Raw genomic sequence first — 15,764 nt, forward strand, 5'->3', positions numbered from 1 at the left:
ACGCCGAACTCATTGATGACGAAGGGCCCATTGAAGAAGACCCCATTGACGTTGGACCCATTGGCGTTGACCCCATTGATGACGCAGACCCCATTGCCATCGATCCCGTCGACGCCGATCCCATTGACGCCATCAATCCCATTGGGGTTGATCCCATCGCCGTCGACCCCATTGATTCCATTGCGGTCGACCCCATTGAGGTCAATCCCATTGACGTCGACCCCATGGATCCCATTGAGGCCAACCCCATTGACGTCGACCCCATTGCCTCCTCCTCCTCCCCTTCCTCCATCTCCCCCCCCCATAGCCCCCGATGCCGGCCCCATAGCCCCCCCCACCACCACCCCCATTGCCACAGCCTCCTCCACCCCCCCTATACCAGGGAATATGACCACCCCATCCCCATCGCGGCTGTACCGCGCCTTCACCACCCCAGTAACACCACCATAATGGCGCCGTCTGCCTCTAACTGGTGCCGGTGGCTTCCCAGTATCCTGATGGTGTCGTCCCCTTCGTCTTAATGGTGCCGGTTCCACCTTGACAATGCAGACGTCGGTGTCGCTGTCGTCGTCGTCGTCACCGTAACCGGGTTTTGGTAATGGGGACGTGATGAACCTGTTATTGGTGTCACCATAACCAGGTTATGGCAATGGGAATGGGTTGAACCTGTCATTGGTGTCACCATAACCAGGTTATGGCAATGGGGATGGGTTGAACCTGTCATTGGTGTCACCATAACCAGGTTATGGCAATGGGGATGTGATGAACCTGTCATTGGTGTCACCATAACCAGGTTATGGCAATGGGGATGGGTTGAACCTGTCATTGGTGTCACCATAACCAGGTGTTGGCAATGGGGATGGGTTGAACCTGTCATTGGTGTCACCATAACCAGGTTTTGGCAATGGGGATGTAATGAACCCATCATCCTTGACCCCATAACCAGGTTTTGGCAATGGGGATGTGATGAACCTGTCATTGGTGTCACCATAACCAGGTTATGGCAATGGGGATGGGTTGAACCTGTCATTGGTGTCACCATAACCAGGTTTAGGCAATGGGGATGGGTTGAACCCATCATTGGTGTCACCATAACCAGGTTTTGGCAATAGGGATGTCACTAACCTGTCATCGTTGTCCTTGTCCCCATAACCAAGCTTTGCCAATGGGGATGCAATGAACCCGTCATCTTCATCCTTGTGACCATAACCAGGCTTTGGCAATGGTGACGCGATGAATCCATCATCCTCATCCTCCTCTCCATAACCCAGTTTCGGCACCGGGCACGCCATGAACCTGTAATTGTTGTAACCATAACCAGGTATTGGCAATGGGGATGCAATGAACCCATCATCCTTATACCCATAACCAGCATTTGCCAATGGGGATTGGTTGAACCCATCATCCTTGTCGCCATAACCAAGTTTTGCTAATAGGGATATGACGAACCCATCATTGTCATCCTTGTCCCCATAACCAGCCTTTGCCAATGGGGATGTGATGAACCCATAATCCTTGTCCCCATAACCAAGCTTTGCCAATGGCAATGCAATGAACCCATCATCCTCATCCTTGTGCCCATAACCACATTTTGGCAATAGAGATGCAATGAACCCCTCATCCTTATCACCATAACCAAGCTTTGCCAATGATGATGCAATGAACCCATCATCCTTGTGCCCATAACCGCATTTTGCCAATAGGAATATGACAAACCCATTATCCTCATCCTCCTCCCCATAACCAAGCTTTACCAATAGGCATGCAACGAACCTGTCATCATCGCCATCACCATAACCAAGTTTTGGCAATGAGGATGCAATGAACCCGTCATCCTTATCACCATAACCAAGCTTTGGCAATGTGGATATAACCAACCTGTCATCGTCTCCATCACCATATCCAACCTTGGTCCCCGGCACCGCCACCACCTTGGCCAGCACCCCCCGGCACCTCTCCACCACATGCTCCATCATCCTCATCCTCATCCCCATAACCAAGCTTTACCAATGGGGATGCAATGAACCCATCATTGTTGTCCTTGTTACCATAACCACGTTTTGGCAATAGGGATGCAATGAACCCATCATCCTCATCCTCATCACCATAACCAAGCTTTACCAATGGGTATATAACCAACCTGTCATCATCGCCATCACCATATCCAATCTTTGGCCCCGGCACCGCCACCACCTTGGCCAGCACCCCCTGGCACCTCTCCACCACATGCTCCATCATCCTCATCCTTGTGCCCATAACCACGCTTTACCAATGGGGATGCGATGAACCCATTATTGTTGTCCCCGTAACCAAGTCTTGCCAATAGGGATGTGACGAACCCATCATTGTCATCCTTGTGCCCATAACCATGTTTTGCCAATAGGGATATGATGAACCTGTCATTGTTGTCCCCATAACCAAGTTTTGCCAATAGGGATGCAATGAATCCATCATCCTCATCCTTGTCCCTATAGGACCTATATAACCGGGTTTTGCCAGTGGTGATGCCATGAACCCATCATCCTCATCCTCATCACCATAACCAGGCTTTGCCAATAGGAATGTGATGAACCCATCATCCTCATCCTTGTGCCCATAACCAAGCTTTGCCAATAGGGATATGATGAACCCATCATCCTTGTCCCCATAACCACATTTTGCCAATGAGGATGTGATGAACCCACCATCCTTGTCCCCATACCCATATTTTGGCAATAGGGATTCAATGAATCCATCATCCTCATCCTTGTCACCATAACCATGTTTTACCAATAGGGATATGATGAACCTGTCATTGTCATCATCACCATAACCATGTTTTGGCAATGGGGACGCAATGAACCCATCATCCTTATACCCATAACCACTTTTTGCCAATGGTGATGTCATGAACTCATCATCCTCATCCTCATCCCCATAACCATGTTTTGCCAATAGGGATGTGATGAACCTGTCATCCTTGTGACCATAACCACATTTTGGCAATAGGGATATGATGAACCCGTCATCCTTATCATCATCACCATAACCATGTTTTACCAATAGGGCTATAACCAACCTGTCATCGTCTCCATCACCATATCCAACCTTGTTCCCCGGCACCGCCACCACCTTGGCCAGCACCCCCCGGCACCTCTCCACCACATGCTCCATCATCCTCATCCTCATCCCCATAACCAAGCTTTGCCAATGGATATATGACTAACCTGTCGTCATCTCCATCACCATATCCAACCTTGGTCCCCGGCACCGCCACCACCTTGGCCAGCACCCCCCGGCACCTCTCCACCACATGCTCCATCTGCAGGAAACTAGCAGCCGCCAAGTAATCCAACATCTCAGCTTTGGCGATGACCAGATCACCAGTGTAACAGGAGAGCAGCAGATCCGCCAGCACCGCGGCGCGATGGGCGCCGGGCGCCAAGCGGAGCTCGGCACCGGGATGGAGCAGGAACTGGTCGCGGAGGAAGGGGGAGGAGGCCGCGAGGACCACGCGGTGACCGCGGAACCGGAGGCTGCGCGCCACGATGGTGACGTCGCAGAAGCGCTCCTCCGAGCGCAGGCGGGTGATGCGGCGGAGGGAGGCCGAGGCGTGGCCGGGGAGGTGGAAGCGGAGCAGGGGGGTGCAGGAGGACATTGTAGGGGTAATAGGGATCAATAGAGTCAATGGGGATCAATGGGGGTCAATGGGAATCAATAGGGGTCAATAGGGATCAATAGAGTCAATGGGGATCAATGGAAGTCAATGGGGGTCAATGGGGGTCAATGGGGGTCAATAGGGATCAATAGAGTCAATGGGGGTCAATGGAGGTCAATGGGGGTCAATAGGGATCAATGGAGGTCAATGGGGATCAATGGGGCTCAATAGAGTCAATGGGGATCAATGGCAGTCAATGGGGATCAATGGAAGTCAATGGAAGTCAATGGGGGTCAATGGGGATCAATGGAAGTCAATGGAAGTCAATGGAAGTCAATGGGGGTCAATGGGGATCAATGGAAGTCAATGGAAGTCAATGGAAGTCAATGGGGGTCAATGGGGATCAATGGAAGTCAATGGGGATCAATGGGGGTCATAGGGATCAATAGCACTCCTCAGCACAGGTGATGCGGCGCAGGGAGGCCGAGGCGTGGCTGGGGAGGTGGAACCGGAGGAGGGGGCAGGACATGGTGTCAATGGGGATCAATGGGGATCAATGGAAGTCAATGGGAGTCAATGGGGATCAATGGGGATCAATGGAAGTCAATGGGGGTCAATGGGGATCAATGGAAGTCAATGGGGGTCAATGGGGAGCAATGGGAGTCAATGGGTATGAATGGGGATGAATAGGGATGAATGGGGATTGATGGGGGGCAATAGAGTCAATGGGGTCAATGGGGGCAATGGGAATGAATGGGGATAATGGGTATCAATGGGGATCAATGGGGATCAATGGGGGGTAATGGGGGCACTGGGACCAATGGGATTGGTCAATGGGAGCACTGGGACCTCTCTGATTGGTCAATGGGCTTGGGGTCACCGAGGTCACAACGGGGGGTGGAGGGGGGGGGGAGAGGGGCGCCGATTGTCACGTGGTCGCACCTGGGAGGGGGGGGAGGGGGGGTTACCGACAACGCCGCATGACGTCACCACGCACACCCCCCCTCCCCCCTCCCCCACCGCCTCCCCCCATTGGTCCCCCCCTCCCCCCCTGCTCTCCCATTGGCTGAGCCCTTCCCCCCTCTCCCCCCATTGGTCCCCCCATTTTATTCCCCCCCTCCCCCCACTCTCCCATTGGCCAACAACGGGGCCCCACCCCCCCCTAACATTGGTCCCTCCCCCCCCCGCTCTCCCATTGGCTGAGCCCTTCCCCCCCCCCTCCCCCCATTGATTCCCCCCCCTCCCCCCCTGCTCTTCTATTGGCTGAGCCATTCCCCCCCTCGCCCGCTCACCCCCATTGGTCCCCCCCCTCCCCCCGCCCTGTCCCCATTGGCTGAGCCACTTCCCCCCCCCTCCCCCCCCATTGGCTAACACCGGGGCCCCCCCCAGCCCCCCCCCTCCACCCCATTGGTCCCCCCCTTCCCCCCCTCGCTCTCCCATTGGCTAACACCGGTTGCCCCCCCCCCCCCCCGCCCCCCCCCCTCCTATTGGCTGATCCCTTCCCCCCCCTCCCCCCCCCCCCCGTTACCGTGAGCGCCGGGAGCGCCGGTGCGTGGGTCGCGGTGCATTGTGGGATAGATGGGAGGGGGGAGCGAGCACCGGGAGGGGTGGGAGGGGCTTGGGCGTGGCCACGCCCATGGACACGCCCCCTCGGGGGGCAGAGCGGGCGCTGATTGGCTATGGGGGGAGGGGGAGGGGTTACGTAAGGAGCGTGGGGGGGGATTGGAGGGGAGGAGGGGGAGGGGTTATGGGGGCTCCGCCCACGAGGGCAGGACACGCCCACCAAGGGGTTTGGGGCCGTTTAAGGGGGTTTGGGTCTATTTTGGGTTCATTTAAGGCGATTTTGGGTCAACTTAAGGCAATTTTGGGTCATTTCGGGTGATTTTGGTTCATTTGAGGCGATTTTGTGTCCCTTTAAAGCGATTTTGGGTCAATTTCAGGCGATTTTGGGGCTGTTTCAGGTGATTTTTTGGGTCCATTTAAAGAGATTTTGGGTCCATTTCAGGTGATTTTGGTTCATTTAAGGCGATTTTGTGTCATTTAAGGCGATTTTGGGTCAATATAAGGAGATTTTGGTTCATTTAAAGCGATTTTGGGTTCATGTAAAGCGATTTTGGTTCTTTTCAGGCGATTTTGGGTCCATTAAATGTGGTTTTGAGTCCATTTAATGTGGTTTTGGGTTCATTTAAAGCGATTTTGGGTCCATTTCAGGAAATTTTGCTTCATTTAAAACGATTTTGGTTCATTTAAAGCGATTTTGGGTCCATTTCAGGTGATTTTGTTTCATTTAAGGCAACTTTATGTACATTTAAGGCGATTTTGGGTCCTTTTAAAGCGATTTTGTTTCATTTAAAGCGATTTTGGGTCAATTTAAAGCAAATTTGGTTCCATTTCAGGTGGTTTGGGTTCATTTAAAGCGATTTTGGGTCCATTTAAGGCGATTTTGTGTTCATTTAAAGTCATTTTGGGTCCATTTCAGGTGATATTGGGTCCATTTAATGTGGTTTTGGGTCCATTTAAGGAGATTTTGGGTCATTTCAGGCGATTTTTGGTCAATTAAAACGATTTTGGGTCCATTTAATAAACTTTTGGGTCCCTTTAAAGCAATTTTGGGTCATTTCAGGTGATTTTGGGTCCATTTAAAGGGATTTTGGGTCCATTTCAGGTGAATTTGGTTCATTTAAGGCCATTTTGGGTCAATTTCAGGTGATTTTGAGTCCATTTCAGGTGATTTTGGTTCATTTAATGCAATTTTGGGTCATTTCAGGCAATTTTGGGTCCATTTAAAGCAATTTTGTGTCCATTTAAGGCAATTTTGAGTCCATTTCAGGTGATTTTGGTCCATTTAAAGCAATTTTGGGTCCATTTAAGTCAATTTTGGGTCCATTTCAGGTGATTTTGGGTCTCCATCCTCGCGGTCACTGCCCCATAGCCCGGACCTTGCCCCCCCCTTTCCCCCCCCGGCCCTTCCCCTTCCCGGCACATCCCCCCCCCCACCCCCCCCCCCCCCCCCCCCCCCCCCCCCCCCCCCCCCCCCCCCCCCCCCCCCCCCCCCCCCCCCCCCCCCCCCGCGGCTGTTCCGGGTATATCCACCCCCCCCCCCCCCCCGGCCCATTGAGACCCATAGGGAGCCACGGAGCTGACCTATAGGGACCCATAGAGACCCATAGACACCCATAGGGACCCATAGGGACCCACAGAAGAGCTGGACCCATGGACATGGTTGGAGCCCTCCTGCTGCTGCTGCTGCTGAGCCCCATTGAAGGTCAGTGCCCCATAGCTGCCCCATAGATGCCCCATAGCTGCCCTATACCTGCCTCATAGACGCCCCATGGTTGCCCCATTACTGCCCCATAGCCCCCATAGCCACCCCATTGCCATCCCGTTGCTGCCCCATAGACCCCATAGTCGCCCTGTTACTGCCCCACAGCTGCCCCATTGCTACCCCATACACCCCATTGCTACCCCATAGCCCCCCATAGCTGCCCCATAGCCCCCTATTGCTACCCCATTGTTACCCCATAGCCCCCCATTGCTACCTCATAGCCACCCCATAGCGCCCCATAGCCCCTCATTGCTACCCCGTAGCCCCCATTGCTACCCCATATCACCCCATACCCCTCCCATTGCTACCACATAGCCCCCCATTGTTGCCCCATAGCCACCCCATAGTGTCCCATTTGTACCCCATAGCCCCCCCCATTGCCACCCCATTGCTACCCCATAGCCATCCCATAGTGCCCCATATCCCCCCATTGCTACCCCATATCTTTCCATATCCCCCCATAGCCCCCATAGCAGCCCCATTGCTACCCCATTACTACCCCGTATCCCCACATAGCCCCCTATAGCCACCCATTGTTGCCCCATAGCCGCCCCATATCCCCCCATATCCCCCCATAGCCACCCCATAGCCCCCCCATAGCCCCCCATTGCTACCCCATATCCCCCCATATCCCGCCATAGCCCCCTATAGCCACCCCATAGCGCCCCATTGTTGCCCCATAGCCCCCCCATACTCCCCATTGCTACCCCATATCCCTCCATTGTTGCCCCATAACCCCCCATATCCCCCCATAGCCACCCCATAGCGCCCCATTGCTACCCTATAGCCACCCCATATCCCCCTATTGCTACCCTATAGCCACCCCATATCCCCCTATTGCTACCCCATATCCCCCCATAGCCCCCATTACTACCCCATTGCTACCCCATAGACACCTCATAGCCCCCCATAGACCCCATTGCTGCCCCACACCCCCCCTAACTCTCCCCTCCCCCACAGGCAGCCCCACCCCCGCCTGTGACCCCTCCCTGGCCCCCATCGCGGGGGGGTGGGCGGAGCCTGTGCTGGGGGGGGCGGGGCTTCGGTACCGCTGTCCAATGGGGCTCAGCCCCGCCCCCACCGCCCTGCGGCGCTGCGGGTCACGTGGGCAGTGGGAGGAGCTTCCCGGAGGGGCGGAGCCTCGGTGCGTGGGTGCGTCAGGGGGCGGGGCCAAGGGGGGGATGGGGGGGAATGGGGGTAATGGGAGCAATGGGGGTCAATGGGGGACAATGGGGATAATGGGGGCAATGGGGTAATGGGGCAATGGGGGTAATGGGGATCAATGGGGATCAATGGAGTCAATGGGAATGAATGGGGATAATGGGGGTCAATGGGGTAATGGGGGTAATGGGGATCAATGGGGATCAATGGAGTCAATGGGAATGAATGGGGATAATGGGGGTCAATGGGGTAATGGGGGTAATGGGGATCAATGGGGGCAATGGGAATGAATGGGGGCAATGGGGGTAATGGGGATCAATGGGAATGAATGGGGGTAACGGAGGGAATGGGGATCAATGGGGGTAATGGGGGTAATAGGGACAATGGGGGTCAATGGGGTAATGGGGGAATTGGGGGTAATGGGGGTAATGGGGGGAATGGGGCAATGGGGGGAATGGGGATCAATGGGGGGCAATGGAGTCAATGGGAATGAATGGGGATAATGGGGCAATGGGGTAATGGAGGGGAATGGGGGTAATGGGGGCAATGGGGGTCAATGGGGTAATGGGGTAATGGGAATAGGGGCAATGGGGGGAATGGGAATGAATGGGGGTAATGGGGGCAATAGGGTAATGGGGATATTGGGGGGAATGGGGACAATGGGGGAATGGGGGTAATGGGGATCAATGAGGACCAATGGAGTCAATGGGAATGAATGGGGGTAATGGAGCTAATGGGGATCAATGATATCAGTGGGGATGAGTGATTGTCAATGGGGCTCAATGGGGATCAATGGGGATCAGTGGGCGTCAATGGTTATCAATGGCTATGACTGTGTCTCCCCTCCCCCAGCCGTGCACTGCCCCTCCCCCCTGGAGGTGGAGCACGGGTGGGTGTGGCCTCGGGGGGGGTCCTACCCCCCGGGGTCAAAGGTCACCTTCGGCTGCCCCAGTGGCTTCCGGCTCCGGGGACCCCAGAACCTGACGTGTGGGGAGGGGGGAAGGTGGAGGGGGAGCCCCCCGGCCTGCGATGATGGAGGTACAGCAGACATCCCATAATAACACATACACCCCATAATAACCCCATAATATCCCATAATAATCCATATATCCCCATAATAACCCATATAGACCATAATAACTCATATATCCCATAATAACTCATATATCCCCATAATAACCGATATAACCCCATAGTAACCCGTACACCCCATAATAACCCATATATCCCATAATAACCCATATATCCCGTAATAACCCATATATCCCATAACAACTGATACATCCCATAATAACTCATATATCCCATAATAACTGATACATCCCATAATAACCCATATATCCCCAGAATAACCCATGTATCCCATAATACCCCATATATCCCATAGTATCCCATCATACCCCATATATGCCATAATACTCCATAATACCCCATATATCCCCATAATACCCTATATATCCCCATAATATCCCATATATCCCATAATATCCCGTAGCACCCCATATAGTCCATAATACCCCCATATACCCCCTATATCTCCATATATGCCTGTGTACCCCCTATACCCCATATACCCCATACACCCCATATACCACATATACTCCATATACCCCATATATGCCCTATACCCCTTATACCCCATATACCCCATTTACTCCCTATACCCCCTATACCCCATATACCCCATATATCCCATATACCCCATACACCCCTTATACCCCATATACCCCATATATCCCCTCTACCCCCTATACACCTTCTACCCCCTATACCCCATATACCCCATATACCCCATACACCCCATTTACCCCCTATACCCCCTATACCCCATACACCCCATATACCCCATATACTCCCTATACCCCATACACCCTATATACTCCATACATCCCATATACCCCATATACCCCCTATACCCCATATATCCCATAATAACCCTATACATCCCATAATCCCCCCTCCATCCCATAACCCCGCAGCGGGCGCGTGCCCGGCTCTCCCCATCCCCGCGGGGGGGTTCCGGTCGGGATCGGGTCACGTGATCGAGGCCGTCGTGCGCTTCCGGTGCCGCCGGGGACTGGAGTTACTGGGATCAATGGAGAGACGGTGCCGGGAGGATGGGACATGGAGCGGGACCCAGCCCCAGTGCAGGGGTCAGGGGTCAATGGGATCAATGGGGATCAATAAGGGTCAATGGGATCAATGGGGATCAATGGGAGTCAATGGGGATCAATGGGGATCAATGGGGATCAATGGGAGTCAATGGGATCAATGGGGATCAATGGAGAGACGGTGCCAGGAGGATGGGACATGGAGCGGGACCCAGCCCCAGTGCAGGGGTCAGGGGTCAATGGGATCAATGGGGTCAATGGGGATCAATAAGGGTCAATGGGGTTCAATGGGGATCAATGGAAGTCAATGGGGGTCAATGGGGATCAATGGGGATCAATGGGTGTCAATGGGATCAATGGGGATCAATACGGGTCAATGGGAATCAATGGAGGTCAATGGGGATCAATGGGGATCAATGGGATCAATGGGATCAATGGGGATCAATGGAGAGACGGTGCCGGGAGGATGGGACATGGAGCGGGACCCAGCCCCAGTGCAGGGGTCAGGGGTCAATGGGATCAATGGGATCAATGGGGATCAATGGGGATCAATGGGGGTCAATGGCATCAATGGGCATCAATGGGCATCAATGGGAATCAATGGGAGTCAATGGGGATCAATGGAGAGACGGTGCCGGGAGGATGGGACATGGAGCGGGACCCAGCCCCAGTGCAGGGGTCAGGGGTCTATGGGATCAATGGGGATCAATGGGATCAATAACTATCAATGGGAGTCAATGGCATCAATGGGCATCAATGGGCATCAATGGGAATCAATGGGAGTCAATGGGGATCAATGGGGATCAATGGAGAGACGGTGCCGGGAGGATGGGACATGGAGCGGGACCCAGCCCCAGTGCAGGGGTCAGGGGTCAATGGGATCAATGGGATCAATGGGGATCAATGGGGGTCAATGGGTGTCAATGGGTGTCAATGGGATCAATGGGTGTCAATGGGGATCAATGGGTGTCAATGGGGATCAATGGGAGTCAATGGGAGTCAATGGCATCAATGGGCATCAATGGGGATCAATGGGAGTCAATGGGATCAATGGGTGTCAATGGAGATCAATGGGTGTCAATGGGGATCAATGGGAGTCAATGGGAGTCAATGGCATCAATGGGCATCAATGGGGATCAATGGGAGTCAATGGAGATCAATGGGAGTCAATGGGGATCAATGGGTGTCAATGGGGATCAATGGAGAGACGGTGCCGGGAGGATGGGACATGGAGCGGGACCCAGCCCCAGTGCAGGGGTCAGGGGTCAATGGGATCAATGAATCAATGGGGATCAAAGGGGTTGTGGGATACAGGGAATGGGATGCAGGGAATGGGATATGGGATGAATGGGATACAGTGAATGGGATACAGGGAATGGGATACAGGGAATGGGATGCAGGGAATGGGATATGGGATGAATGGGATACAGTGAATGGGATACAGGGAATGGGATGCAGGGAATGGGATATGGGATATGGGTTATGGGATATGGGTTATGGAATGCAGACAATGGGATGTGGGATATGGGATATGGGTTATACGATACAGTGAATGGGGTATGGGATGAATGGGATACAGACAATGGGTTATGGGATATGGGATCTGGGTTATACGATACAGTGAATGGGGTATGGGATGAATGGGATACAGACAATGGGATATGGGATATGGGATATGGGTTATACGATACAGTGAATGGGGTATGGGATGAATGGGATACAGACAATGGGATATGGGATATGGGATATGGGTTATACGATACAGTGAATGGGGTATGGGATGAATGGGATACAGACAATGGGATATGGGATATGGGATATGGGTTATACGATACAGTGAATGGGGTATGGGATGAATGGGATACAGACAATGGGATATGGGATATGGGATATGGGTTATACGATACAGTGAATGGGGTATGGGATGAATGGGATACAAACAATGGGTTATGGGATATGGGATCCCAGCTCTGATCCCTGCCCCACAGATCCCAGGGTCTTCGACACCCCTGAGGAAGCTGCTTCCGGGTTCCTGGCATCACTGACCCAGACTGTGGAGGCTGCTGAGGCCAATGAGACCAGAAGTAATGGGGCCTATGGGGTCTCTATGGGGTCTATGGGGTCTATGGGTCTCTAAGTGTCCCTGTGTACCCCTATGTACCCCTATGGATCCCTATTGATCCCTATGTATCCCTAAGTATCTCTATGTAACCCTATGGTCCCTATGTATCCCCATGTATTCCTATGTTTCCCTATAGTCCCAATGTATCCCTATGTAACCCTATGGATCCCTATGGATCCCTATGATCCCTATGTATCTCTATGTATCTCTATGTATCCCTATGTATCCCTATGTATCCCTATGATCCCTATGTATACCCATGGATCCCTATGTATCCCTATGTATCCCTATGTACCCTATATATCCTATGTATCCCTATGTATCCCTATGTACCCTATATATTCTATGGATCCCTATGTACCCTATATACCCTATGGATCCCTATGGTCCTATGACCCCTATATATCCCTATATATCCCTATGATTCCTATGCATCTCTATATATCCCTATATATTCCTATGTATCCCTATATATCCCTATATATCCCTATGTATCCCTATGGCTCCCCATTGATCCCCATGTATCCCCATTGATCCCCATGTATCCCCATTGATCCCTATGGCTCCCCATTGATCCCTATGGCTCCCCATTGATCCCTATGGGTCCCCATTGATCCCTATGGCTCCCCATTGATCCCCATTGATCCGTATGGCTCCCCATTGATCCCCATTGATCCCTATGGCTCCCCATTGATCCCTATGTGTCCCCATTGATCCCTATGGCTCCCCATGGCTCCCCATTGATCCCCATTGATCCCCATTGATCCCCATTGATCCCCATTGATCCCTATGGGTCCCCATTGATCCCCATTGATCCCCATTGATCCCTATGGGTCTCAGGCCCCACAGAGAAGCGCCGCATCCGCTTGGGCTCAGCCTCTGCCCTCAACATCTTCCTGCTCCTTGATGCCTCCCAGAGCATCGGAGCTCAGGACTTTGGGGACGCTCGGGATGCACTTAGGGGGCTGGTGGAGAAGGTGAGACCCATAGAGAGACATAGAGACCCATAGAGACCTATAGAGACCATAGAGACCCATAGAGACACATAGAGACCATAGAGACCATAGAGACACATAGAGACACATAGAGACCCATAGAGACCTATAGAGACACATAGAGACCCATAGAGACCATAGAGACCCATAGAGACACATAGAGACCATAGAGACCATAGAGACCCATAGAGACACATAGAGACCATAGAGACCCATAGAGACCATATAGAGACCATAGAGACCTATAGAGAGACATAGAGACCATAGAGACCATAGAGACCATAGAGACACATAGAGACACATAGTGCCCCATAGCACCCCATAGCACTCCATAGCACCCTATAGAGCCCCATAGAGCCCCATAGCACCCCATAACCCCATAGTGCCCCATAGCACCCCATAGCGCCCCATAACCCCATAGTGCCCCATAGTGCCCCATAGAGACCCATAGCGCCCCATAGCACCCCATAGAGCCCCATAGAGCCCCATAGCACCCCATAACCCCATAGCGCCCCATAGCACCCCATAGCACCCCATAACCCCGTAGAACCCCATAGCACCCCATAGCACCCCGTAGCACCCCATAGAGCCCCATAGCACCCCATAACCCCATAGTGACCAATAGCACTCCATAGCACCCCATAACCCCATAGCACCCCATAGGCACCCATAGGTACCCCTCTAATCCCATTACACCCCATAGATCGCCAGCTATGGGGCAGCCCCACGTTATGGCATCATCACCTTCGGGACAGAGGCTCAGGTCGTGCTCAGCCCCATGGATCCTAAGGCAGCTGATGCAGCCCATGTGGAGGAGGTGCTGGAGGGGCTCAGCTTCAAAGGTGGGGCTATGGGGTCTATGGGGGGCTATGGGGTTATGGGGACTATGGGGGTCTATGGGGTTATGGGGGTCTATGGGGTTATGGGGTCTATGGGGGGTCTATGGGGTTATGGGGAGCTATGGGGGTCTATGGGGTTATGGGGGTCTATGGGGTTATGGGGGCTATGGGGTCTATGGGGGGCTATGGGGGTCTATGGGGTTATGGGGGCTATGGGGGTTATGGGGGTCTATGGGGTTATGGGGGGCTATGGGGTCTATGGGGTTATGGGGGGTCTATGGGGGTCTATGGGGTTATGGGGGGCTATGGGGCTATGGGGTTATTGGGGGGCAATGGGGCTATGGGGGGCTATGGGGTTATGGGGAGTTATGGGTGGCTATGGGGCTATGAGGGTTATGGGGGTCTATGGGGCTATGGGGGGTTATAGTGGGTCTATGGGGGTGTTATGTGGTGCTATGGGTGTTACGGGTGTTTAGGGGTTCTATAGGTCTCTATTGTCTCTATGGGTCCGTATGAGTTTCTATAGGTTTCTATGGGCTTTATAGGTCTCTATTCTCTCTATGGTTCCCACTGGTTCCCATTGTTCCCTATGTATCCCAATGGGCTCCCTTTGCCCTCAATGGGCTCCCATTGATCCCATTGATGTCTATGGGCTCCCATTGACCCCAGTGTGTGTTACTGGTTCCCAGCACACGCTCTCCGCCCTGGCACCAACCCTCAGGCTGCTCTTCGAGCTGTCTATGAGCTCCTGGTGAATGTACCATATCCTGTACCCATTGATCCCTATGGATCCCAATGGGCTCCCATTGATCTCTATGGGCTCCCATTCATCTCTATGGGCTCCCATTGACCTCAATGTATCCCAATGAGCTCCCATTGACGTCAATGGCTCCCATTGACATGAATGGGCTCCCATTGACCTCAATGTATCTCAATGAGCTCCCATTGACCTCAATGTATCCCAATGGGCTCCCATTGACATGAATGAGTTCCCATTGATCCCAATGACTCCCAATGACTCCCATTGATCTCTATGGGCTCCCATTGATCCCAATGGACTCCCATTGACCCTTATGGGTTCCCATTGATCCCAATGTATCTCAATGGGTCTCATTGATCCCAGTGGGCTCCCATTGATCCCAATGGGCTCCCATTGATCTCTATGACTCCCATTGAACCCAATGGGCTCCCATTGATCCCATTGATCCCAATGACTCCCAATGGGTTCCCATTGATCCCATTGATCCCAATGGGCTCCCATTGATCCCATTGATCCCAATGGGCTCCCATTGATCCCAATGACTCCCAATGGGCTCCCATTGATGTCTATGGGCTCCCATTGACCCCAGTGTGTGTTACTGGTTCCCAGCACACGCTCTCCGCCCTGGCACCAACCCTCAGGCTGCTCTTCGAGCTGTCTATGAGCTCCTGGTGAATGTACCATATCCTGTACCCATTGATCCCTGTGTATCCCAATGGGCTCCCATTGACCTCAATGTATCCCAATGGGCTCCCATTGATCTCTATGGGCTCCCATTGACATGAATGGGCTCCCATTGACCTCAATGTATCCC

The 15,764-nt window shown here is 53.0% G+C and overlaps 1 protein-coding gene across 1 annotated transcript; it reads left to right on the forward strand.

Moving 5' to 3' along the window:
- Positions 1–6,817: 6,817 nt before the first annotated feature.
- LOC117438951 (complement factor B-like protease) lies at positions 6,818–15,040 on the forward strand. The gene is made up of 8 exons (XM_034074305.1): positions 6,818–6,902; positions 7,923–8,114; positions 8,976–9,161; positions 10,103–10,276; positions 12,223–12,318; positions 13,197–13,333; positions 14,055–14,193; positions 14,880–15,040. Exons 1-8 carry the CDS (start codon positions 6,851–6,853, stop codon positions 15,038–15,040), a joined length of 1,137 nt encoding a protein of 378 aa, XP_033930196.1. The 5' UTR covers positions 6,818–6,850.
- Positions 15,041–15,764: the final 724 nt, after the last annotated feature.

This window comes from Melopsittacus undulatus, unplaced genomic scaffold, assembly GCF_012275295.1.
Source record: "Melopsittacus undulatus isolate bMelUnd1 unplaced genomic scaffold, bMelUnd1.mat.Z mat_scaffold_878_arrow_ctg1, whole genome shotgun sequence".
NCBI classification, from domain to species: domain Eukaryota; kingdom Metazoa; phylum Chordata; class Aves; order Psittaciformes; family Psittaculidae; genus Melopsittacus; species Melopsittacus undulatus.

Bases quoted from the DNA above. Each gene is read 5' to 3' on its own strand.
- LOC117438951 (XM_034074305.1), top strand. From the start codon at position 6,851: ATGGACATGGTTGGAGCCCTCCTGCTGCTGCTGCTGCTGAGCCCCATT. The intron at 8,115-8,975 runs GTGCGTCAGGGG...CCCCTCCCCCAG, and splicing joins GGCGGAGCCTCGGTGCGTGG to CCGTGCACTGCCCCTCCCCC. The intron at 10,277-12,222 runs GTCAGGGGTCAA...CCTGCCCCACAG, and splicing joins GACCCAGCCCCAGTGCAGGG to ATCCCAGGGTCTTCGACACC.